The sequence below is a fragment of the Hyperolius riggenbachi genome, chromosome 2, assembly GCF_040937935.1.
Source record: "Hyperolius riggenbachi isolate aHypRig1 chromosome 2, aHypRig1.pri, whole genome shotgun sequence".
Classification (NCBI taxonomy): Eukaryota; Metazoa; Chordata; class Amphibia; order Anura; family Hyperoliidae; genus Hyperolius; species Hyperolius riggenbachi.
Genome location: NC_090647.1, coordinates 94,583,895 through 94,608,228, shown reverse-complemented (window position 1 = coordinate 94,608,228; position 24,334 = coordinate 94,583,895). Strand labels below are relative to the sequence as shown.

Genomic DNA, 24,334 nt, shown 5'->3' with positions numbered 1-24,334 from the left:
TGTACACTGTACTGCATTGTCCAACATGATTTCCCCACACAATAGTCATCATGTTGGACAATGCAGTACAGTGTACATCCTGCAGCATGTATGCATGCCTTGATCAGCGGATTGAGGGTGTTTACTGTTGCCCTGGATGTGTGCGTGTTGCTCGGTTAGAGGCGGAAGTCGCAGAGCTAAATAAGCATCTCGCAACACTGAGACGCATACACAACATGGAGATGAGCTTGGATCTCACGATCCAGACACTTGATGGAACCCTTGAAGATGAGGCGGGTGGAGTAAAGCCGGAGCAAGAAGCAGAGGTAGCCGCTAGTTGGGTCACAGTTAGAAGGGGTAGGGGAAAAAGTGGCAGGGAGGCTAGTCCCGAGTTGTCCCTCACTAATAAGTATGCTTGTTTGCGTAATATTGGTGAGGACGACTCTGGAGTAGCAATGCTGCAGCAGGATGTGCTCCTTAGCAACCAAGGGGCAGACTGCTGTAACGAGAAAGGGAATAGGAGTGCAGCTAAGGCTAGACAGGTACTGGTGGTAGGGGATTCAATTATTAGGCGCACAGACAGGGTAATCTGTCGAAGAAACCGTGAATGCCGTACAGTCTGTTGCCTCCCGGGTGCTCGGGTTCGGCATATAGCGGAAAGAATTGACAGATTATTGGGTGGGGCTGGGGAAGACCCGGCTGTCATGGTACACATTGGCACCAATGACAAAGTTAGTGGGAGATGGAAGGTCCTCAAAAATGATTTTCAGGTACTTGGAGATAAACTTAAAGCAAGGACCTCCAAGGTGGTGTTCTCTGAAATACTGCCAGTGCCACGTGCTACATCTGAGAGACAGAGGGAGCTTAGGGAGTTAAATAAGTGGCTGAGAAATTGGTGTAGGAAGGAAGGGTTTGGGTTCCTGGAGAACTGGGCAGACTTTGCAGTCGGCTACAGGTTCTACAGCAGGGACGGGCTGCACCTTAATGGGGAGGGTGCAGCTGCATTGGGGGAGAAGATGGCTAAACGGTTGGAGGAGATTTTAAACTAGGATCTGGGGGGAGGCGGGAGGATAAAGTCTCAACATATAGACAAGATAAGGTAAAAAGACAGTGGGAGCCTAACATTATGGGGGGTGGAGAGGGGGGTGGGGACAGTGTAAAGATTAAGGAGGTTGGTAAAACTTCAAGTAGCCCATTTCAGGTAAACAAAATTGGTAAATGTGGTGGTAAAAATATAAAGTGCATGATAACCAATGCTCGGAGCCTTGCAAATAAAATAGATGAACTAGAGTTCATTCTGAATGACAAAGGCTATGACATTGTGGGAATAACCGAGACATGGATGGATGAAAGTCATGACTGGATAGCCAATTTAAAAGGATACAATGTGTTCAGGAGGGATAGAACAGGGAAAAAAGGTGGAGGGGTTTGTCTCTTTGTTAAGAATTCTTTTACAGCTGTCCTCAACGATGAGATGGAGGAAGATTGCGAAGATGTGGAGTCCGTTTGGGTAAATATTCATGGTGGAAATAAAAGTTGCCAATTGCTTATTGGGGTATGCTACAGACCACCTCATATTAATGAAGCTGCAGAACTGCAATTACTACAGCAAATTGAAAAAGCGGCAAGTAAAAATGAGGTCATAGTTATGGGCGACTTCAACTTTCCAGACATTGACTGGGGTATTGAGGCTACCCATTCTGGTAAAAGCAGCAGATTTCTGGCAGCACTACAGGACAATTACTTGACTCAAATGGTAACGGAACCAACTAGGGGGAATGCGTTACTGGATCTGATCATTTCGAATAGACCAGATAATGTATCAAATGTGCAGGTTCAAGAACATTTGGGAAATAGTGATCACAACATGATAACGTTTGATCTGGTGACTGATAGGCCACGGGGCAGCGGGACCACTAAAACTATGAATTTTAGAAAAGCAAAGTTCAATCAAATCAGGCAGGCACTAAGTTTGGTGAACTGGGATAATGTACTACAAGGGGAGGACACTGAAGGGAAATGGCAAGCTTTTAAACGTATTCTCAATCAATATTGTAGTATGTATATCCCATATGGAAACAAAATGTCTAGGAATAAAAAAAGGCCTCTATGGATGAATAGAAAGGTTAAAGATAAAATGAAGAGGAAAAAGAATGCCTATAAGGTCCTAAAACAGGAGGGGACCGAGGCTGCACTAAGCAATTATAAGGAGTGCAATAAAAATTGTAAAAAAGAAATTAGGCTGGCAAAGATCGAAGCTGAAAATCAAATCGCTAGGGATATCAAATCTAACCCAAAAAAGTTTTACAAGTACATCAACTCTAAAAAAAGAAAGGTTGACTGTATAGGACTCCTAAAGGATGAGGGTGGGAACTCAATGGTGGATGACCAAGGTAAGGCAGAGTTATTAAATGCTTTCTTTGCTTCTGTCTTTACAAAGGAAACAGCACTGTTGCAAATTACAGAGGCGGAAGAGTCTCAATCTTCTAACTGTAATATTAAATACTTAACGCAGGAAGAAGTAAAGGCAAGACTAAATAAATTAAAAATAGACAAGGCACCTGGCCCGGATGGCATGCATCCTCGGGTCCTAAGGGAATTAAGTTCAGTTATAGATAAACCCCTTTATCTTATCTTTTGTGACTCTCTTGCGACTGGCAGAGTCCCAGTGGATTGGCGTACAGCCCACGTTTTCCCATTATTTAAGAAGGGCAAAAAATCAGATCCAGGAAATTATAGACCTGTAAGCTTAACATCAGTTGTATGCAAACTATTTGAGGGGTTACTAAGAGATACTATACATGACTTCATAGTAGAAAATAATCTTATTTCTCAGCATCAACATGGGTTTACTAAAGACAGGTCCTGTTTGACTAACATGCTCAGCTTTTATGAGGTAGTGAATGCTAATATGGATATTGGGAATGCTGTAGATGTGATATACTTAGACTTTGCTAAGGCATTCGACACTGTTCCCCACAAAAGTCTGGTGCAAAAGATGAGGATGCAAGGACTGGGGAAGAGTCTGTGTGCTTGGATAGGGAACTGGCTAATGGACAGAAAACAAAGAGTTGTGGTCAATGGATCATACTCAAAATGGGAGACTGTTAGCAGTGGGGTCCCACAGGGGTCTGTACTGGGTCCAGTGCTCTTCAATTTATTTATTAATGACCTAGTGGATACAGTAGTGAGCAATGTTGCTATTTTTGCAGATGATACAAAATTGTGCAGAATCATCAACTCTAAGGAAGATAGTGTTATATTGCAACAGGATCTGGATAGGATGGCTATATGGGCACATACATGGCAGATGAAATTCAATGTTGACAAATGTAAAGTCATGCATTTTGGTCGTACCAATGGTCTAACACCATACAAAATAAATGGGATACAGTTGGGGACATCAAACTTGGAGAAGGACTTAGGAGTACTCATCGACAACAAGTTAAATAATCGTACTCAATGCCAAGCCGCTGCAGCTAAAGCTAACAAAATTTTGGGATGCATTAAAAGGGAAATAAAAACTCGAGATGCTAGCATAATATTGCCCCTGTTTAACTCTCTAGTAAGGCCACATCTGGAATATGGAATTCAGTTCTGGGCACCACATTACAAAAAAGATATTGCAGTTTTAGAGCAGGTGCAGAGACGAGCAACAAAATTGATACGTGGGATGGAAGGTCTCACTTACCAAGAAAGGTTAGATAAACTGGGTTTATTTAGTCTAGAGAAAAGACGCCTTAGAGGAGATCTAATTAACATGTATAAATACATCAGAGGGCAATATAATAGCTTGGCGGATGAGCTTTTTGTCCCTAGGCCTTCTCAAAGGACTAGAGGACATGATCTGCGCATGGAGGAAAAACGTTTTAGCCATTTATTTAGGAAAGGGTTCTTTACAGTAAGAGTGATTAAGATGTGGAATGCATTGCCACAGGAAGTCGTTATGGCAAACTCTATACCTGCATTTAAAGGGGGCTTAGATGCTTTCCTTGCGTTGAATGACATCCATGGCTACAATTACTAGGTAATGCCAATGATGTTAATCCAGGGATTTTATGATCAACAGGGATATGTGAGGGAGCAGGCTGGAGTTGTACTTTGTACTGGTTGAACTCGATGGACGTATGTCTTTTTTCAACCAAAGTAACTATGTAACTATGTAACTATGTAACATTTTTTTTTTTTTTACGTATATTTTGCCAAACGGATCCGGATCGCATCCTGATTGCCACCTGATGCAACCTGACCGGATCCGGATCGGATCCGGATCAGAACCGTACGGTTCCGATCCGGATCCGGTCCGGATCCGGTCAGGTCATCCGGTCCGTTTGGCAAACAACCGCTAATGTGAACCGGGCCTTAGTCAGTTGGTTTTTGCCTTGATGCTATCCATTCTTTAGAGCTAAAACGCCACTGAATAATGATGGAAAGTTAACCTATGTGACTAGAATTAGGCTGTATGGACAGTACATCTTTATACTTCCTTTCACTGGCCTGTTATTGCTGAGAGGTCATTTCCTGTTTTCTCAGGCAACGAGTGGAAAACCAGATTTGAGACACAAATTGAATTAAACAGACAGCTGGAGCGGCAAATTCACAAGCTACAAGAAAAAACAGAGCACCTAAGAGGCAACCCAACAGGTATGTTTCACAGATATAATAGCTTCCAATCAGGCTCTTACCAAAACTGCAGATGTATTGCCATATAAGGTGATGTGAGAATACAGCAGAACCCCTATTGGTTACTAGCATCTACAGAAGCATGGAGATTAGTCTGCATCAAGCTGGTTTGTAGTGAGCCAGATTGACACTCTTCATTATACTTCAGTGCTTAGGGAGGGTGGGGCTGAACCATCAATATTTGTATCTGAACACTGGGACCATGTGCTTTCTGCTGGACAGGAAGTACATCAGTGCATGCTCGCTGCACCACTACAATCTATAATAGATTGTTGTCATACCATTGTCTCTAATGCAATCATGCCCTGAGTGGTAATGCTCAGCAATGCACTGCAGAGGCTGTGTCGCTTCTGCGTAGTTCTAAGCACTTCCATGGCATTGCGTTGCACTGCAGGTAATGTGGCCAGTCTCATAGAGACTAATGGCCACTGCAAGGTGGAAGTGGCGGAGGAGAGAACCATGACGTGAAGCACTGTAGGGGCCTCAAGGTATTAGAGGCAGTGGATCAGCAAGGCAAGCCAGGCAATGTGTATTGATTAAAATGAAATAAATATGTCAGCCTCCATATCCCTCTTACCTCAGGTTCCCTTTAAAGGACAACTGAAGTGAGAGGAATATGAAGGCTGTCATATTTGTTTACTTTTAAACAATGCCAATTGCCTGGCAGCCCTGCTGATATATTTGGCTGCAGTAGTGTCTGTATCACACACCAGAATCAAGCATGCAGCTAATCTTGTCAGATCAGACAATAATATCAGAAACACCTGATCTGCTTCATGCTTGTTCAGGGTCTATGGCTAAAAGTATTAGAGGCAGAGGAGCCGACATCTTACGCAGCACTGTACAGAGTATATTGTCACCTAACTGTCCCTCAGAGGGGTGAGGGACAGATAGGCTGCCAGGGGCTGGAGGAAACCCCAGGTAAGTAGATCTTGGGGGGGGGGGGGGGTGGAGTTAGCTCGGCCTTTCCCTTTAATAGTAATAAATGGTTAATATTGGTGTCTATCTTTCATCATTAAAAGAAGAAAGATAAACATCCATATTTTTATAACTACAGTCCAATCATGACAGAATAAAAACTGATGCAGTGCTCCAGCTATTCTATAAATAGCACTGTTGTTTTGCTGATTTTGACAAGAATGACCTGTAAAAATATATTTTTTCTTGCTTTAGATCGACTCTCATCCATTCGCTCCTTTGATCAAATGCCTGAGGTAAGATCTGAAGTGTGGGCAGCTGACTTAGGAAATGGAAGCTAATTTCTGATGGTTTACCACATGGAAGATTAATAAACTTCATTAATTTGCTTAAAGTGGACCTCCAGAGTAAATAATAAATAATAGTAAAATCCGTCAGCCTGCAAGTAAAAGAAAGTTATATTTACCTGAGAAGCCTTGTCCTGCGATGCCATCCCGAAGTCCCTGCATCACCCGGCGCCTGGCCCCGCCTCCTCTCCCCAGAGAGCAAATAGCTTCGCGTTTTTCTCCAAGGAGAGAGAGGAGGCGGGGCCAGGCGCCAGAAGTCGGGGGATGCAGGGACGTCGGGACGGCATCGCAGGACAAGGCTTCTCGGGTAAATATAACTTTTATTTACTTGCAGGTTGCCGGATTTTATTATTTACTCTGAAGGTCCTCTTTAACCACTTGCCGACCGCGCACTCATAACGCGCGTCGGCAAAGTGGTAGCTGCAGGACCAGCGACGCACATCTGCGTCGCCGGCTGCAGGCTAATCAATCAGGAAACAGCCGCTCGTGCGAGCGGCTGCTTCCTGTCAATTCACGGCGGGGGGCTCCGTGAATAGCCTGCGGGCCGCCGATCGCGGCTCGCAGGCTAAATGTAAACACAAGCGGAAATAATCCGCAGCGTTGTACTAGATCAGCGATCCCCGGCCAATCAGCGGCCGGAGATCGCTGTCACATGACAGGCAGGAGCCTGTTAGAGGCTGCACAGCACAGATCCGTTCCTGTGCAGCCTCCGATATCCGGGGCAGAGAGGGAGAAGAGGGAGAGGGGGAATCCTGCAGTGGAGGGGGATTTGAGGTGCCCCCCCGCCACCCACACGCATGCAGGAGCGATCAGACCCCCCCAGCACATCATCCCCCTAGTGGGGAAAAAAGGGGGCGATCTGGTCGCTCGGCCTGTTGTTTGATCTGTGCTGGGGGCTGTAGAGCCCACCCAGCACAGATCTTCTAAATCAGCGCTGGTCCTTAAGGGGGGGGGGGGGGGGTAAAGGCTGGGTCCTCAAGTGGTTAAAGAGAATCTGTACTCTAAAATTCTTACAATAAAAAGCATACCATTCTCTTCATTATGTTCTCCTGTTTCTGCCACCCCCGCTGCAATCCTGGCTTGTAATTAACAGTTTTAGGCAGTGTTTACAAATAGCTTACTGTGTGACTCATGCAGAGCTTGGAGAGGTTGTGTAAAGCTTCTGCCAATGACAAGCAGTGCTGCACATTCCAGCCTCAGCCCGACAGACACGACAGAGGTAAGGAGATAAGATTTATTACAGAGACAGTGCAACTATAAAATGCTGCAGTAAGACAGACCACATTAGAACATGCATAGGAACCTCTAGGATCAAAGAAATGAGGCTCAAAATTTTGTTACAGAGTCTCATTAAGGCCGGATTTATAACTAATTATGCGATGCCCCCCCTGCCAAATCCCACCACAACGCAAAAAACAGAGCCCAACAGAGTCATATGCATAGCATAGCGCCGCTCCTCGCCCAGTGACCTATTCCCTGCTGGACAGGAAGTCACTGGGATTCCGGCCACTCTGCGCATGCGTGCTGCAACACTGCCACAAACCTTTTTAAAAGGTATGCGTTTCCCATTTTTCTTACATTACTTCTGCCGCATTAGAAGTCAGCTGCTAATGCGCTGTTGACTTTGAGGCGGCTCGGCAGACATTTGGAAACTTCCAGCGCAACGCAGTAAGTGTGCGAGGCCCCGTTGCCTTGCATTGTGGTTGCGTTACCCTGTGATAAAACAGAGTAACGCAACGCACACTTGCAATGCAAGTGTAAATGGGCCTAAAGTGTACCTGATTCCAGCAGTATTGCCGTTAAGTCTATCGCCTCTGTGACGTCTACTGTCAACAAACTTATTTCCGGAAAGATGTAGAAACAGAAATAATTCTAAAGGTAAAGGTGCATGTTATGCTTGCTAACAGTGTGAAAAGCATTGCAATAATTGACCACTAGGAGGCACCTTCTCCCAAATTTAGTTGTAACAGTACTAAACAGCATTTAACGCAAGATGATTGCAATTTAAAAGAATATTGTTTTTGTTTTTTTCTTCCAGTGTTGCTATTATCATTATTATTATTATTATTATTATTAGATTGTGTGATGTGAAGTGGAGTAACCCTTTCAGCTGTAGCTTCACTGTCATTGTCTTCTTCAATGTACTTTCAGGGTGCTCTAAATCAGTACCTCAAACATTTGGAGGATGAGAAGATTTCAATAGAGAATCAATTAAAAGATTTTGAGCTTCGAATAGAACAAGAAACGAAGGTATCCAGAATCAGTGTACATGCATGCTGTGTACTATAGAAAACGCTGAGCAACTTCTTTATAATGATTGGTTGGAGGGGAATACAGGTCTAAAAGTAAAGCAGTTATTTAGAGCAGCTGAGGGAGGGGGGGACCAACCCCCCTCCCCACCGCTGCCCCTTCCTGCCTGCTCTCCCCTCCAGCATGGTGGCCCCCCACCCACAGCCAGGGCTGGGGACGTTTCCACGGACTGGAAACGTTCTTGCAAAAAATAGCAATTTCTCTCAAAACGGAGAGAAAAAAAAATTGTTTACAAAAATTGATCAGTTTTAAACAGATCCGTTCTGCAGGGGACAAGTGTGGACCTAGCCTTAAGGGACATTAGTATCCGTATTACAATCTGTTTTGAATAGTAGTAATATGCCTGCCGAGACCATAAACGATTATTTTCAACGCGTTTCGTGAACCGTAAAACAAATATTGTTCACTTCTTCAGGGGTATAGTTTTTTCCCGGGCTACTTGAAAGTCGTGCAAATGATTAATACCCCATTTTCATCCACATACATTGCGACCTTTTCCACTAAATTGTTCCATAGGCTGATCATAAATATTCAGTTAGTTCCCCCTGTCCGTAGAGATGACAGCTCCTTGGACATGAGTAACCCTGTTCGTATAACAGTTCACTGGAATGCTGGTATGTATCAGAATTCCCCAGCTTCAGTGATATACTCCTTGCCTTGCTGTTTGCATGGCAAGATGGCGTGGATAGTCAGGCTTCAGCGTTGTAATCAGAGTCGCCATCTCAACTGATAATGGAGCAGATCTGCACAGTTTAATGTGTACTTTGGTTTAATCTCAACTGCAGTGTTTGTGGCTGATTGTTTTGCATGTGAATGTGGGTCCATAGAGGTTGCAGTGGTGAATAAATAATATATTAAGAGGTGGATTTAAGCCGACATCCTATCTAGTAAAAAGCCTGCTTCTTCACATTAAGGATATTGCTCTTATCTGTCAGACTGGAATGAAAGGAAGGTGTGAGCAGTCCTGCAGGCTGTTAATTGATGCTCCTGAAGTAAGAAGATGTCTGCTGAAATTTGCTGTAGATTAGAAGTGTGTTATGAGCATTATGCTGGGGATACACGGGTCGACCGGCGGCTCGATTAGCCGCCGGATCGACCCCAACCGCTTGTGCGCGGATCGATTACCGCTCGCCCCCGCTGGTGCTTCCTTATCAGCGCTTGATTCCCTGCCATTGTCCGCCGGCGGGGATTGAGCGGGCGAAGGTCGAGCGGCTTGATCGGGCCAGCTGAATATTATCAGCTGGCCGGATCAGCTGGTTGATACACGGTACAGAAACGTACCGTGTATCCCCAGCATTAGCCTAAAACCCTCAGCTGTAAACCTTATCATAACAGTGAACAGCAGCCGAATGTTAGGAAATGTCCCAACCACCAAATGAGACTTGCTACCCCCTCTACCGCCTCCACACTTAGGTTACAACAGATGTTTACAGAGCACCTGAACCCGAACGACTAAGGATTTCCAAAGAATCTAAAGGTGGACAACACTGGTCGATGTGGACAACAGATAGGTCTTAGCAGAATGCTCACTTGAAGACACCAGAAGATAGATCAGGGAATTTTACAGCGACACCTCCTGACGATCAAGCCCTCCCCGATCCATCTTCCTACCCGCAGGAACACGTGATGGCACATGACAGGCGCGAGCAGGAAAACATCACTGTAGCAGAACACAGCTTGCTGCCAAGACCTAAGCCACAGCTGGTTAGCCCTCTACTTTTTACAGAACGGGTCTTGAATTGAAGCCATATTTTAGGTAAATTATTGAACTATGACCCCATGTGTGAAAATCTTAGTGAATTCGGGAAAAAAGTCTCATATACTAAATAAGGCATTTACCGACCTATTATGGGCAGACTGACCACGAAACAGATCTCTATATTAGAATCTGAGCAGAGAGAGATCTGTTGGCTGCCCGTACACCACAGGTTGATTCCCGATCAATTTCAGCATGACGCCACCGATTCTGCTCACCCCCCAAATGTTAATCCACCCCCTTCCCATTGTAATCCCACCTGTCCAGCTGCACTAATGCCCGGTCTCCTCCGCTGTCTCCCCTGAGCGCCGCTAGCACATTGAACACTAGCACGTGGTGGCATGTATACCACGTGGTGCCTGTGACATAATACAAATGCACCTAGTGGCGCTCAGGAGAGACAGCGGAGGTGACTGGCAGTTGCTGCAGCTGGTAAGGTTGAGATTTACAATGCACAGCCACCGGGTGGGGATATTTACATTTGGGGGTACAGTGGCCAGGTGTCCGTTGCGTTCGTTGCTTGTTATATAGTATGCCGTTACCGAAACAACCACGTCAGACCAAGATTTTCCAGTCTGCTTGATTAATACTTTTAGTCGATTTTGGCCCAGAATTCCAGTTGATTCGTCGATCCGGCATGCTTGTTATGCACTGATTTTCATCTGATGCAATAAAATTATTGAATTGGATGGTCGATCGGGGCACAGTATAGCCAGCTGTATGGCCACATTTAGTGAAGTAAAGGTTTAGAGTCTCGATCAAAGATTTATTGCTGTCTGTTTACCCTACAAGACTTCCCCTTTCTTCCTATTGGTGTAACCTATGGATGTTCTACATTCTACAACACGCACTCTGTAGCCAGATGCAGGCTTATTCAGACAGCCATGTAGAATGCTTCTGGGCAGTACTGCAGCCTCTCGTCCCACTAATGTGTGCAAGTGCTCAGAAGCAGAGAACACCCTGGAATAGAGAACACCCTGGCTTCTGTTATCACAGACTGAAGCTCTTCCAGAACCTGCATAAAGCTATTGGCCGACAGCAGGAATTAATGATCAGCCAACGTATGCAGTATGAATGCCTGAGTAAATTAGAGCCACTCAGCAAATACTCTAGAGTTGTTAGAATGTTTGACTGGACCCAATGAATGTGTTTTCTGTTTCCTCTGCAGGCATACTACAGAGTTAACGATGAAAGGAGAATGTACATTGCAGAAATTGCTCAGGTTTGTACACTCTGTTTAAAGACATTTGGGCTACATTTACTAAGGTTCTCCCTGACTGGAGATAATTGCAGGGCAGCATGTTGGCAAAGTGATTAAAGCTCGTACTGCGTGTTATCGATATGAGAGTCCTCTTGCTAATATTACATGAATACTAAGTTCTTATGCTGAGGGCCGGCTCACACAAAAATTACATCCATGGCTCCGCTTTTTGGCCCAGATCAAAACCGGAGCCACGGATACCATTGTTTAAAATAGCGGCTGTGTTCACACACTTTAAAAAAAAACGTTTTGAAGAACTGAACGGAAAGTCCGGTTTGCGGGTTTTTCACGGAACCCGGATACACGGAGGTGTAGTGAAAGGCTACACAAAAACGGATCTCCCTCTACACAGAGAACTTTTGCACACAAAACAGGCAAAAACGGATTGCCTACTGCCTGCTCCGCCCCTCAACATCATCTCTTATCCAATAGAAACACACATGAAGAAAGGACATACGTTTAAACGGACTGGAAACGTATGCTTCTAAAGGACATCTGATCAAACTGATCAGTTTTTAGAAAAACTGATCCATTTCGAAATGGGATCTGATCTGCAACTGGACAAGTGTGGTCAGAGCCTTAATCAAGATGCTATCCGCATAGAGATTTAGCTATGCCCCTTTATCATGCATGCACCAGGTTTAGTATATATTCTTTCCCCCTGTCTTTTGTCCTCTAAACCTAGGTGTGTCTTATGGTCAGGAGCGTCTTATAGTCCTAAAAATACGGTAATTCATTACACATTCAGGACAATGTACCTGTTTGGACCTGCAGTCCCTTATTTCCTAAGCTGAAAAAGAGGACGTCGTTTTTTTCAGTGATTGCGATTTTTGGAGCGGTCTTGGGAGTGATTTTTGGAACTCAATATGGATGTTCACCTAGGATGAATTGAACCACTTGCCGACCGCCCACTGTAGATTGGCGGCGGCAAAGTGGCAGCCCCAGGACCACGTAACGCAGAATGGCATCGGGTCCTGGGACACTGTTTTGCCGGGGATCGTGCGCTGGGATGCGCGCGCATCCGCCGGCAATAGGCTCCGCCCACCCGCGACGTCAACCCGCCGGCCAATCGGAAGCGCCGGCGGGTTGTTAACCCGACGATCGCTGCATAGGAAGCGTATAATACGCTTTGTAATGTTTACAAAGTGTATTATACAGGCTGCCTCCTGCCCTGCTGGTCCCAGTGTCCGAGGGACCACCAGGGCAGGCTGCAGCCACCCTAGTCTGCACCCAAACACACTGATCTGCCTGCCCCCTGATCGCCACAGCACCCCTCAGACCCCCCCACCCCCCAGACCACTGTTTGCACCCAATCACCCCCCTAATGATCTATCAATCACTCCCTGTCACTACCTGTCAACGCTATTTTTTTTTTTAGTCCCTAAACTGCCCCCTGGGGACTCCTGATCACCCCCCACCCCTCAGATTCTCCCCAGACCCCCCCCCCCATGTACTGTATGCATCTATCCCCCCTGATCACCTGTCAATCACCCATCACTCCCTGTCACTGCCACCCATCAATCAGCCCCTAACCTGCCCCTTGCGGGCAATCTGATCACCCACCCACACCATTAGATCGCCTGCAGACCCGACGTCAGATCACCTCCCAAGTGCACTGTTTACATCTGTTCTCTCCTCTAAACACCCACTAATTACCCATCAATCACCCCCTATCACCACCTGTCACTGTTACCCATCAGATTAGATCCTAATCTGCCCCTTGCGGGCACCCAATCACCCGCCCACACGCTCAGATTGCCCCCAGAGCCCCCCTTATCAATTTGCCAGTGCATTATTTACATCTGTTCTTCCCTGTAATAACCCACTGATCACCTGTCAATCACCTATCAATCACCCCCTGTCACTGCCACCCATCAATCACCCCCTGTCACTGCCACCTATCAATCAGCCCCTAACCTGCCCCTTGCGGGCAATCTGATCACCCACCCACACCATTAGATCGCCTGCAGACCCGACGTCAGATCACCTCCCAAGTGCACTGTTTACATCTGTTCTCTCCTCTAAACACCCACTAATTACCCATCAATCACCCCCTGTCACCACCTGTCACTGCTACCCATCAGATTAGACCCCTATCTGCCCCTAGGGCACCCAATCACCCTCAGAACGCTCTCAGACCCCAGCCCTGATCACCTCGCCAGTGCATTGCTTGCATCTATTCCCCCCACTAATCACACCTTGAGACACCCATCAATCACCTCCTGTCACCCCCTAGCACACCTACCCATCAAATCAGGCCCTAATTTGCCCCGTGTGGGCTCCTGATCACTCGGCCAAACCCTCAGATCCCCCCTTTAGACCCCCTTCCGATCACCTCCCCAGTGCATTGATTGCATCTATTTTCCCCTCTAACCACCCCCTGAGACACCCATCAATCACCTCCTGTCACCCCCCTAGCACTCCTATCCATCAGATCAGGCCCAATACAACCTGTCATGTAAGAGGCCACCCTGCTTATGACCGGTTCCACAAAATTCGCACCTTCGTAGACCACCTGCCATCAAAATTTGCAGATGCTTATACCCCTGAACAGTCATTTTGAGACATTTGGTTTCCAGACTACTCACGGTTTTGGGCCCGTAAAATGCCAGGGCAGTATAGGAACCCCACAAATGACCCCATTTTAGAAAGAAGACACCCCAAGGTATTCCGTTAGGAGTATGGTGAGTTCATAGAAGATTTTATTTTTTGTCACAAGTTAGCGGAAAATGACACTTTGTGAAAAAAAAACAATTAAAATCAATTTCCGCTTACTTGTGACAAAAAATCTTCTATGAACTCACCATACTCCTAACAGAATACCTTGGGGTGTCTTCTTTCTAAAATGGGGTCATTTGTGGGGTTCCTATACTGCCCTGGCATTTTAGGGGCCCTAAACCGTGAGGAGTAGTCTTGAAACCAAATGACGCAAAATGACCTGTGAAATCCTAAAGGTACTCGTTGGACTTTGGGCCCCTTAGCGCAGTTAGGGTGCAAAAAAGTGCCACACATAAGGTATCGCCGTACTCAGGAGAAGTAGTATAATGTGTTTTGGGGTGTATTTTTACACATATACATGCTGAGTGGGAGATATATCTCTGTAAATGGACAATTGTGTGTAAAAAAAATCAAAAAATTGTCATTTACAGAGATATTTCTCCCACCCAGCATGGGTATGTGTAAAAATACACCCCAAAACACATTATACTACTTCTCCTGAGTACGGCAATACCACATGTGTGGCAATTGTTTGCAGTCTAACTGCGCTAAGGGGCCCAAAGTCCAATGAGCACCTTTAGGCTTTACAGGGGTGCTTACAATTTGGCACCCCCCAAAATGCCAGGACAGTAAACACACCCCACAAATGACCCCATTTTGGAAAGTAGACACTTCAAGGTATTCAGAGAGGAGCATAGTGAGTCCGTGGCAGATTTCATTTTTTTTTTGTCGCAAGTTAGAAGAAATGGAAACTTTTTTTTTCTTTTTTTTGTCACAAAGTGTCATTTTCTGCTAACTTGTGACAAAAAATAAAATCTTCTATGAACTCACCATGCCTCTCAGTGAATACTTTGGGATGTCTTCTTTCCAAAATGGGGTCATTTGGGGGGTATTTATAACATCCTGGAATTTTAGCACCTCATGAAACATGACAGGTGGTCAGAAAAGTCAGATGCTTAAAAATGGGAAAATTCACTTTTGGCACCATAGTTTGTAAATGCTATAACTTTTACCCAAACCAATAAATATAGGCTGAATTGTTTTTTTTTTTATCAAAAACATGTATGTCCACATTTTACGTGCTGCATGTATACAGAAATTTTACTTTATTTGAAAAATGTCAGCACAGAAAGTAAAAAAAATCATTTTTTTTTACAAAATTCATGTCTTTTTTGATGAATATAATAAAAAGTAAAAATCGCAGCAGCAATCAAATAGCACCAAAAGAAAGCTGTATTAGTGACAAGAAAAGGAGGTAAAATTCATTTAGATGGTAGGTTGTATGACCGAGCAATAAACCGTTAAAGCTGCAGTGGTCTGAATGGAAAAAAAGTGTCTGGTCCTTAACTACTTTGGCCTCCTAGACGTACTAGCTACGCCCAGGAGGCCATGTGCGCGTCTGCGCGCTCCCGCGGCCGATCGTGCACGCTCGCTCCCAGCCGCAGATCGGTAGCCTACGAATCAGTGAATTGGTATATGGTGCCCGATCACTGATTCCTCTCCCCCGCAGAAAAAGCGACAGCTTCTCTCAGAAGCTCCGCTTTTTCTGGCTGTTGCATCCCCCATGCGTCCCTCTAAGCGTATGTTACGCTTAGAGTGACGTCATGTAAACAAACTCATGGCCGCCATCTTGTGGCCAAAAAGTAAAACTACAACTAAAAGTAAAAAAAAAAAACCCTAACACACATTTACATCATAAAAGTTCTGTTTACATCCCACCCTCCCAAAAAATACCCAAATAAAATGTTTAATATAAAAAAAAACATTACAATAATAAAAAAAAACATGTAAATATTTACCTAAGGGTCTAAACTTTTTAAATATCAATGTAAAGATGAAATATTTCTATACTTTTTTTATTTTAAACTTGTAAATAGTGATCGATGCAAAACGGAAAAAATGCACCTTTATTTCCAAATAAAATATTGTCGCCATACATTGTGATAGGGACATCATTTTAACGGTGTAATAAACGGGACATATGGGCAAATACAATACGTGAGTTTTAATTATGGAGGCATGTATTATTTTAAAACTATAATGGCTGAAAACTGAGAAATAATGATTTTTTCCGTTTTTCTCTTATTCTTCCTGTTAAAATGCATTTACAGTAAAGTAGCTCTTAGCAAAATGTACCACCCAAAGAAAGCCTAATTGGTGGCGGAAAAAACAAGATATAGATCAGTTCATTCTGATAAGTAGTGATAAAGTTATAGGCTAATGAATGGGAGGTGAACATTGCTCGGATGCATAAAGTGAAAACGACTGAAGGCTGAAGTGGTTAAGGGGTTTTATGACTGCAGTCCTTAAGTGGTTAAAGGACACCCGAGGCGAAAGTAAACTAATGAAATAAACGATTGTATCTATCTTCTTTCTCCTAAAAATGACTTTTTAAAATATTCCACAGTTTTATTTTATGTTTAAAAATCTACTTTTTAAGTTTTAACTGTTTTATTGTTTTGGCTCAATGACACATTCATTGAAATATGCCAGAGCTAAAATTCATGAACTATTGACCCTTTTTATCTCTTTCCTGCTCTCAGAAGCCATTTTCTGCTAGGAAAGTTTTTTATAGTTAGAATTTCTTATCAGTGAGAGTCACACTGTAGTCACTTCCTGTCTTAGTCAGGACTGAGTCAGCCACTTACATACCTGATATTTAACTCTTTCAGGCAGAGAAAGAAAAAAAGGAACACAGCATAGTTATTTGTGTGCTAGGCACTGTACATATCCATGTCTATCTCATCATGTCACATGTCACCTCGGATATCCTTTAAAGAGAAGTATTTACCGACAAACTTCGGACAGAGAAAAAGGTGTTACAGGTGCAGTACATATATTGTGAGAGCACCATATAATATATATATATATATATATATATATATATATATATATATATATATATATATATATATATATATATATATATATACTAGTCGACCCAAGGGCTCTAGGTCTGTTTTCTAATGCTGTCAGCGCGCGCGTCCTCGAGTCCCAACGGCTGTCTGGGTACGGACACGGACCCAGCTACACAGAGACAGGTGTACGCAGGGACACCTGTCTCTTATTATATAGGATATTTTTTTTTTTATTCATCATGTATTGAGTTTAATCCGGCTTTAAGAAATTTATCCAACCGAAGCAGCTGCTTTCAGGGCCTGGTGCTGGCCCTCGTGCTATAGTGCACACCTCACGCACAGGTAACTCACAAAAAAGAGAAAAGAAGTTACCCATATGAGGAAAATCCATTACATAAATAAACAATTGGCCAATAACCAATGATTGAGTGATCAATAAATGTCAATTTATTGCAGACTTATTCATTAAAAACAATAAAATCCTGATTCATTTAAAATCTCCCTTAGGGCTCATTCACACTAGAGGCGTTTTCTGCCTTTTTTCCAGCGCAGGCGATTTTCGAAATCGCCCACAAAACGCTTGTGCAAGGAATCTCTATGAGATGCACTTCCCAAAGCGGTGCCTGTACCATTTTTGGGGTGATTTTGCTATAATGGAAGGTATTGGAAGAGCGCTATGCTTTGTGGGGCGTTTGCGTTTGCAGTTTTAAGAATAAATGCATTGTATTTATTCTTTTCCGGGTCAAAGAGTTCACTTCCTGGCTGACATCAGGAAGTGAAAAACGGAATTGCTCTGCAAAAGCACTTACAAAAGCGCTTTGCACAAAATCGCATTGGAGCACCGGGAGGCGTGAAAAAAACGTTAAAAAAATCAAAAATCACTCTCATCAGCGATTTCGATTTTAGATGTGAATGAGGCCTCAAGTTATAGATAAATAACACCCCTCCCATGACAGGTGCTATGATAATAAATCTTAAAAATACATATATTTGTTATATTAATTGGGGCCAATCAATGGATAGTGCTCTTCCAAACCACATGAAAAATACAATTGCAAATTGAACAATTACATTAATATTATAAATGCAAAAGTTTGGATGTTTGTATCCTTGTTACTCAATCACGCAACAATGGCTGAATGGATTTTAATGAAATTTGGCACACACATAGTACATTACCTGGAATAACATAGGATACGTTTTATTCCCATAACCAAAAAGTGCGCAAATACAAATCTCACTGAGAAAATGTAAACTGCAGCCATTCTTACACTGTTTATCGTAGGGTTGGTCACTGGGTGACTGGGATTCATTTTCAGAAAAGTGGGTGGAGCCTACAAAAGCCAATCAAAATTCACCTATTCATTTTCAAGGGGAATATTTAATTGCTGGCATTCTTGCACTGTTAATGGCACAAGCCTCAAACCTGATACAATTGGTCATTGGGTGACTGGGGTTCAAATTCTGAAAAGGGGTAGAGCCACAGACAATCAGATTTGTTTCATTTCAATGCAGATTTTTGATGCCAAAGACCACAAAGCTCACAAACTTGGTCATTGAGTAATTGTGTGTTAGGGTTAGAAAACGTGGGCGCAGCCAACACCAGCCAAATACATACCCGGGCAATCAGCTAGTCCGTTATAAATAACATTATAAATTCATACAGTGTCATGTGCTGAGTGCAAATAAGTGCAACAGTCAATTGAGGTAGATACCAAAAATATTCGAATACACAGTACAGGTAGTGTAAATAGAAGAAGTGTAACGGAGATTGACTCACCAAGGAATTGCAATAAGAGAGAGGGACAGGGAGACAGCCTGACGCACTCGCAGCTCCGGCTGCTTCTGAATGAGGCTCCACGCACAGGTAATACAGGGTTCTGGTGATTGCTGGACCCCAAATTACTTCTTCCGCTGAGTTGCTACAATTCAGAGGAGGAATAGTATTTTACCCCGCCAGGTATTTGGACAGCAGCAGGGTGAGCCGTCATTCGCCCTGCCCTGCGTCCAACTCGCTGGTGGTGTACATATATGGCCGTTTTGGGGGGGGCAGAAGTGGTCGCAGCATGAGGGATAAGCCATGCTGCATATCAGCAGGGAGGGGGGACAGTCCCCTTCCCCTCCCTCACCTCGGGCTCTCCCCTCTGCGCTCCCCCTCCTGCATCTATCTAAGTGTCAGCAGCTGCGGCGGCAGCTATAATTACCTCCATTCACCACCGGAGGTTGCCGATCTGCAAGGGCTTCACATTACTTCCTGGTAAAACGTCCCTGTCACCATGTTAAAACAGGAAGTAATGTGAAGCCCTTGCAGATCGGAATAATGTGAAGCCCTTGCAAATTCTTGCAGGGGGGCTACGGGGACTTCTAGTTACGCCCCTGTCACGATGTGATAAATATCAGAATGTAAATCAGGGAGAGGAAAGATTTTACAATAGGCAAACACTAACTAAATCATCTCTATATATAATTTGCGTGTCCCTGCGTCTGTCCCTGTGTCGGTGCTTTTTTGCACTGCACATGTGCAGGGACAAGACGCAGAGACACTGCCGAGAGCCGGAGGAGGACGGTGCCAGAAGAGGCCGGCGTGTGAGCGCGCGGCGGGCGCACGCGGCGAAGTAATGGCAGACCTAGCCCATTTTTAAACGGGCTAAGGTCACTAGTTTATACATAATTATTGTAAAATTGAAGCACTTTTTTTATTACATTATTTTCACTAGAGTTCCTCTTTAAAATACAGAGGGCTCGATTCTCAAAAGGGTGCTAACTCAGTTAGCACGCCTAAAAGCTTTTATTGATCGCGCGCAAAGTTTAGCGCTGTGCGGTGCGCGCGAAACATTGCACCGGGTGTGATCAAACCGTTGCACCGGGTGCACCTAAAACGTCGCACTGGGTGCGCCCAAAACGCCGCACCGTTTGGCAGCGCAAAACTTTGCGCGTCCTAAAGGGCTTTAGGTGTGCTAAGGGGCTTTTAGGCGTGCTAACTAAGTTAGCATCCTTTTGTGAATCAAGCCCAGAGTGTGGTTTCTAAAAAACATGACACCCGTTTCTTTGCTACTTATGTTCTATTCGTTATCTGTACTAGGCATACAATTTATTATACAGTGGGTTGCAAAAGTATTTGGCTCCCTTGAAGTTTTCCACATTTTGTCACATTACTGCCAGAAACCTGAATCAATTTTATTGGAATCCCACATGAAAGACCAATACAAAGTGGTGTACATGTGAGAAGTGGAAAGAAAATCATACATAATTCCAAACATTTTTTACAAATCAATAACTGCAAAGTGGGGTGTGCGTAATTATTCAGCCCCCTGAGTCAATACTTTGTAGAACCACCTTTTGCTGCAATTACAGCTGCCAGTCTTTTAGGGTATGTCTCTACCAGCTTTGCACATCTAGAGACTGAAATCCTTGCCCATTCTTCTTTGCAAAACAGCTCCAGCTCAGTCAGATTAGATGGACAGTGTTTGTGAACAGCAGTTTTCAGATCTTGCCACACATTCTCGATTGGATTTAGATCTGGACTTTGACTGGGCCATTCTAACACATGGATATGTTTTGTTTTAAACCATTCCATTGTTGCCCTGGCTTTATGTTTAGGGTCATTGTCCTGCTGGAAGGTGAACCTCCGCCCCAGTCTCAAGTCTTTTGCAGTCTCCAAGAGGTTTTCTTCCAAGTTTGCCCTGTATTTGGCTCCATCCATCTTCCCATCAACTCTGACCAGCTTCCTGTCCCTGCTGAAGAGATGCACCCCCCGAGCATGATGCTGCCACCACCATATTTGACAGTGGGGATGGTGTGTTCAGAGTGATGTGCAGTGTTAGTTTTCTGCCACACATAGCGTTTTGCATTTTGGCCAAAAAGTTCAATTTTGGTTTCATCTGACCCGAGCACCTTCTTCCACCTGGTTGCTGTGTCCCCCACATGGCTTGTGGCAAACTTCAAACGGGACTTCTTATGCTTTCTGTTAACAATGCCTTTCTTCTTGCCACTCTTTCATAAAGGCCAACTTTGTACAGTGCATGACTAATAGTTGTCCTATGGACAGAGTCTCCCACCTGAGCTGCAGCTCGTCCAGAGTCACCATGGGCCTCTTGACTGCATTTCTGTTCAGCGCTCTCCTTGTTCGGCCTGTGAGTTTAGGTGGATGGCCTTGTCTTGGTAGGTTTACAGTTGTGCCATACTCCTTCCATTTCTGAATGATCGCTTGAACAGTGCTCCTTGGGATGTTCAAGGCTTTGGAAATATTTTTGTAGCCTAAGCCTGCTTTAAATTTCTTAATAACTTGATCCCTGACCTGTCTTAGACCTGTCTTGTGTGTTCTTTGGACTTCACGGTGTTGTTGCTCCCAATATTCTCTTAGGCCTGGTGCGCACCAAAGGAGTTTTTCTGAGCGTTTTGAGTTTTTGAAACCTCCTGCTAATGTTATCCTATGTGTCTATGCACACTGGAGTGATGGGGTTTTGTAAAAAACTCCCATAGCATTACATTGGGAAGAGCTTTTCAAACCTCTAGCGTTTGGGGAGCTTTTCTGATGTGTCTCAGCCCTTAGACAACTTCTGAGGCCCTCACAGAGCAGCTTTATTTGTCCTGACATTAGATTACACACAGGTGCACTCTATTTAGTCATTAGCACTCATCAGGCAATGTCTATAGGCTACTGACTGCACTCAGATCAAAGGGGGCCGAATAATTATGCACACACCACTTTGCAGTTATTTATTTGTAAAACATGTTTGGAATCCTGTATAATTTTCGTTCCACTTCTCATGTGTACACCACTTTGTGTTGGTCTTTCATGTGGAATTCCAATAAAATTGATTCATGTTTGTGGCAGTAATATGACAAAATGTGGAAAACTTCAAGGGGGCCGAATACTTTTGCAGCCCACTGTATCATACATTTTTTTCCGCTTCAGGTTTTATTTAATATCTTATAATCACAGTGTTGAATTGCTCATATTTGGTATACTGTATTTATAAAATATTTGTTTCCATTCTCCTGAGTTATTTTTAAATGACAGAATATATTTTTTTCTGTTGCAGTAGCAAGGCCCCAGGGATATGTTCTATATAGAGAATCTTATCAAAATAAGATTGTCGGGATCCTACACCTCCTTCAATTAGCTGCTGTGCTGTGTCTAGTGTACACACAAGCGGGGAACATGGGTGAATTTATTGGAGATATATCAATCACGCTGGTACCAGGAGACCAGACAGATTGTACAGGCTCATGAGCTAGTGAACATGTGGATTTCAGTAAAAGACAGCATTATGCTGCATTAAGTCCTGCTCAGTGGTCTGAAGCTTAGTTTGTCACTTCAAAACACTGACTGCTGAGGGACGGAGTATACATAGCTCATGTTAATAGAGATTGCTAAGTGCAGCAAGGCTTACCAGAGACATTAGTGTAAAAAGCAACTGCTGCAAACAGTTTATTCAGAAATCCGAGTTTTTGCCTCTTGCTCAGCAATCCAGTTGGGGTGGGCAGATTGATGATGGGGTTAGAGGTGTAGCTAGGGTTTTTAGCGCCCGGGGACAAAGACTCCCCTCTGGAGAAAATGGGCATGACAACGGATCAGAATGTAGTCGTAGTCATGGGTGGAGTCGAATGCTGTTTAGCTAGCCAGATTTGCCCCCTTCCCCCATACATAGCGATATGTGCCCCCTTAGATAGCTAGATGTGCCCCCCTTCCCCTTTATTTGGATAGCCACATGTGTCCCCTTCTCCTGTTCAGATAGTTAGATGTGCCCCCCTCAAAATAGCCAGATGTGCCCCCCTATAGATAACCACTTTTTCTGCTGCTGTTAACGCTTCTGCACTCCTCTGCAGAGGGAGGGAGAGAAGCAGGGGCACTTTGGGCAGCCAGCGAGCCTCCTCTCAGGCACATAGAGGTGCAGCAACTGTTCTGAGCACCCTCACAGTGCTGCGCCCAGGGACATTTGTTCCCCCTTGCTCCCTCATAGCTACGCCTCTGGATGTGGGCTGATTAGCACCGCTGGTTGCTACTGTTTCTCTTGTTGGATGAGTGGGCAAAGTGTATGATAACATGGGCAAGTGTATATGCCTTTAATTTCTATGGCACTTAAAATGAGTAGCCCTAAAGAGAGATCTGCTGCCTGCCCATACGCCGCAGACCGATTTCCGATAGATCAGGAATCGGCCTAGTGACGCCACCTGGCTCGCTGCCCCCCGAAAACCCCGAGTGTTTAATGTTCCCCACCGGGTGCACCTGCTGTTTAAATTCTCGCCTGTCCATAATGAAAGTCAACAGGCAATGCAGAAATTTGAAATATGTTGGCACATGCGTGGAATGATGTGAATATGACGGGGAAACCGGGAATCCTAGTGACATAGTTCCTGTCCAGCAGGAAGTACATCACTGGATGATGAGGGGCGGCGAAGCGTGTGTGGGGGGGTTGCGCTATGTATACAGTATGACCCTGTCGGTGCACACTGCTGCAGGGTCATATGAAAGACACTTTGCACTGGGGGTGGGGAGGGTGGAGCATCACCCCGTAAACGCAATGACCAACTGTAATACCGGCCTCTAAGTGCAGTGTTCAGAATAACCTCTGGGGGGTACCTGTGTGGTGGCGGTGCTTGGTATACCACAGGTGGTGTTTTTTATAACATTGTTAAACTGTAGCGAAGTATGATTTTCCATTGAGGTTATAAAGAAACCTCAAATTTATAAAGAAACCTCAAGGTTATAAAGAGATCCATAGAACAGGAATCAGCCACTCTAGACAAGACCAAAGGTATAGGCTGTGTGAAAGGCTTTAGAAAAAGTCCAACATATAGAGACAGGATGTAATAACCAGGCACCAATAGCATACAGTAAATGGCATAACCAAGTAGCTGCCATTGTGTACAAGAACCTCTCCCAACTCTAGATGGGAAATGCCAGACAAGGTCATAGAGAATGACTGGGCTAGATCTTAGAATCACTGTGGAACTGTAAGGCACAGACAGACAGGTACTGTCCAATAAGCTGAACATCATCGTAATTGTCAAGAATAAGAAGATGACATTGCTTCATCTACCACCACTGCTATGTGATGGATACATCAGAAAGAACTGTTAGAAAAACTGTCAAACTGATTGTAGGAGCAGTTAGAGGAGCAACTCCTAAAACTGGCCACTAACGGTCCAATTTCTAGCGAAAAATCGTTCGAGCGATCAGAAATTCTGATCGGACGAAAAATCGTTCACTACACCATCAACTAACCAATCTTTGCTTCCTATCTATCACGACCACCAAGAAAATCCAAATTTTCATTCGACGAAAATTCATTCGGGCGACATTTTTTTCACTCGTTCATAATCGATTGTGTCCACCAATGGAGATTATTTACAACCAATCCGATCAGAATTTCTGATCGCTCAAACGATTTCTCGCTGGAAATTGGACCGTTAGTGGCCAGCTTAAGCCCCATACACACGCTAGATTTAAGTCGGCTAAGGTAACCAACAACAACCATCTCAGCCGATAATCCGACAT

The 24,334-nt window shown here is 44.3% G+C and overlaps 1 protein-coding gene across 1 annotated transcript in view; it reads left to right on the top strand.

Annotated features, from left to right (window-relative positions):
- The window catches only part of CCDC169 (coiled-coil domain containing 169), a 51,280-nt gene that overhangs the window by 12,149 nt on the left and 14,797 nt on the right, over positions 1-24,334 (top strand). The window contains exons 3-6 of the mRNA XM_068267077.1: positions 4,513-4,623; positions 5,836-5,876; positions 8,079-8,177; positions 11,162-11,215. Coding sequence (XP_068123178.1) covers positions 4,513-4,623; positions 5,836-5,876; positions 8,079-8,177; positions 11,162-11,215 — 305 coding nt within the window. The remainder of the gene's footprint in view (positions 1-4,512; positions 4,624-5,835; positions 5,877-8,078; positions 8,178-11,161; positions 11,216-24,334) is intronic.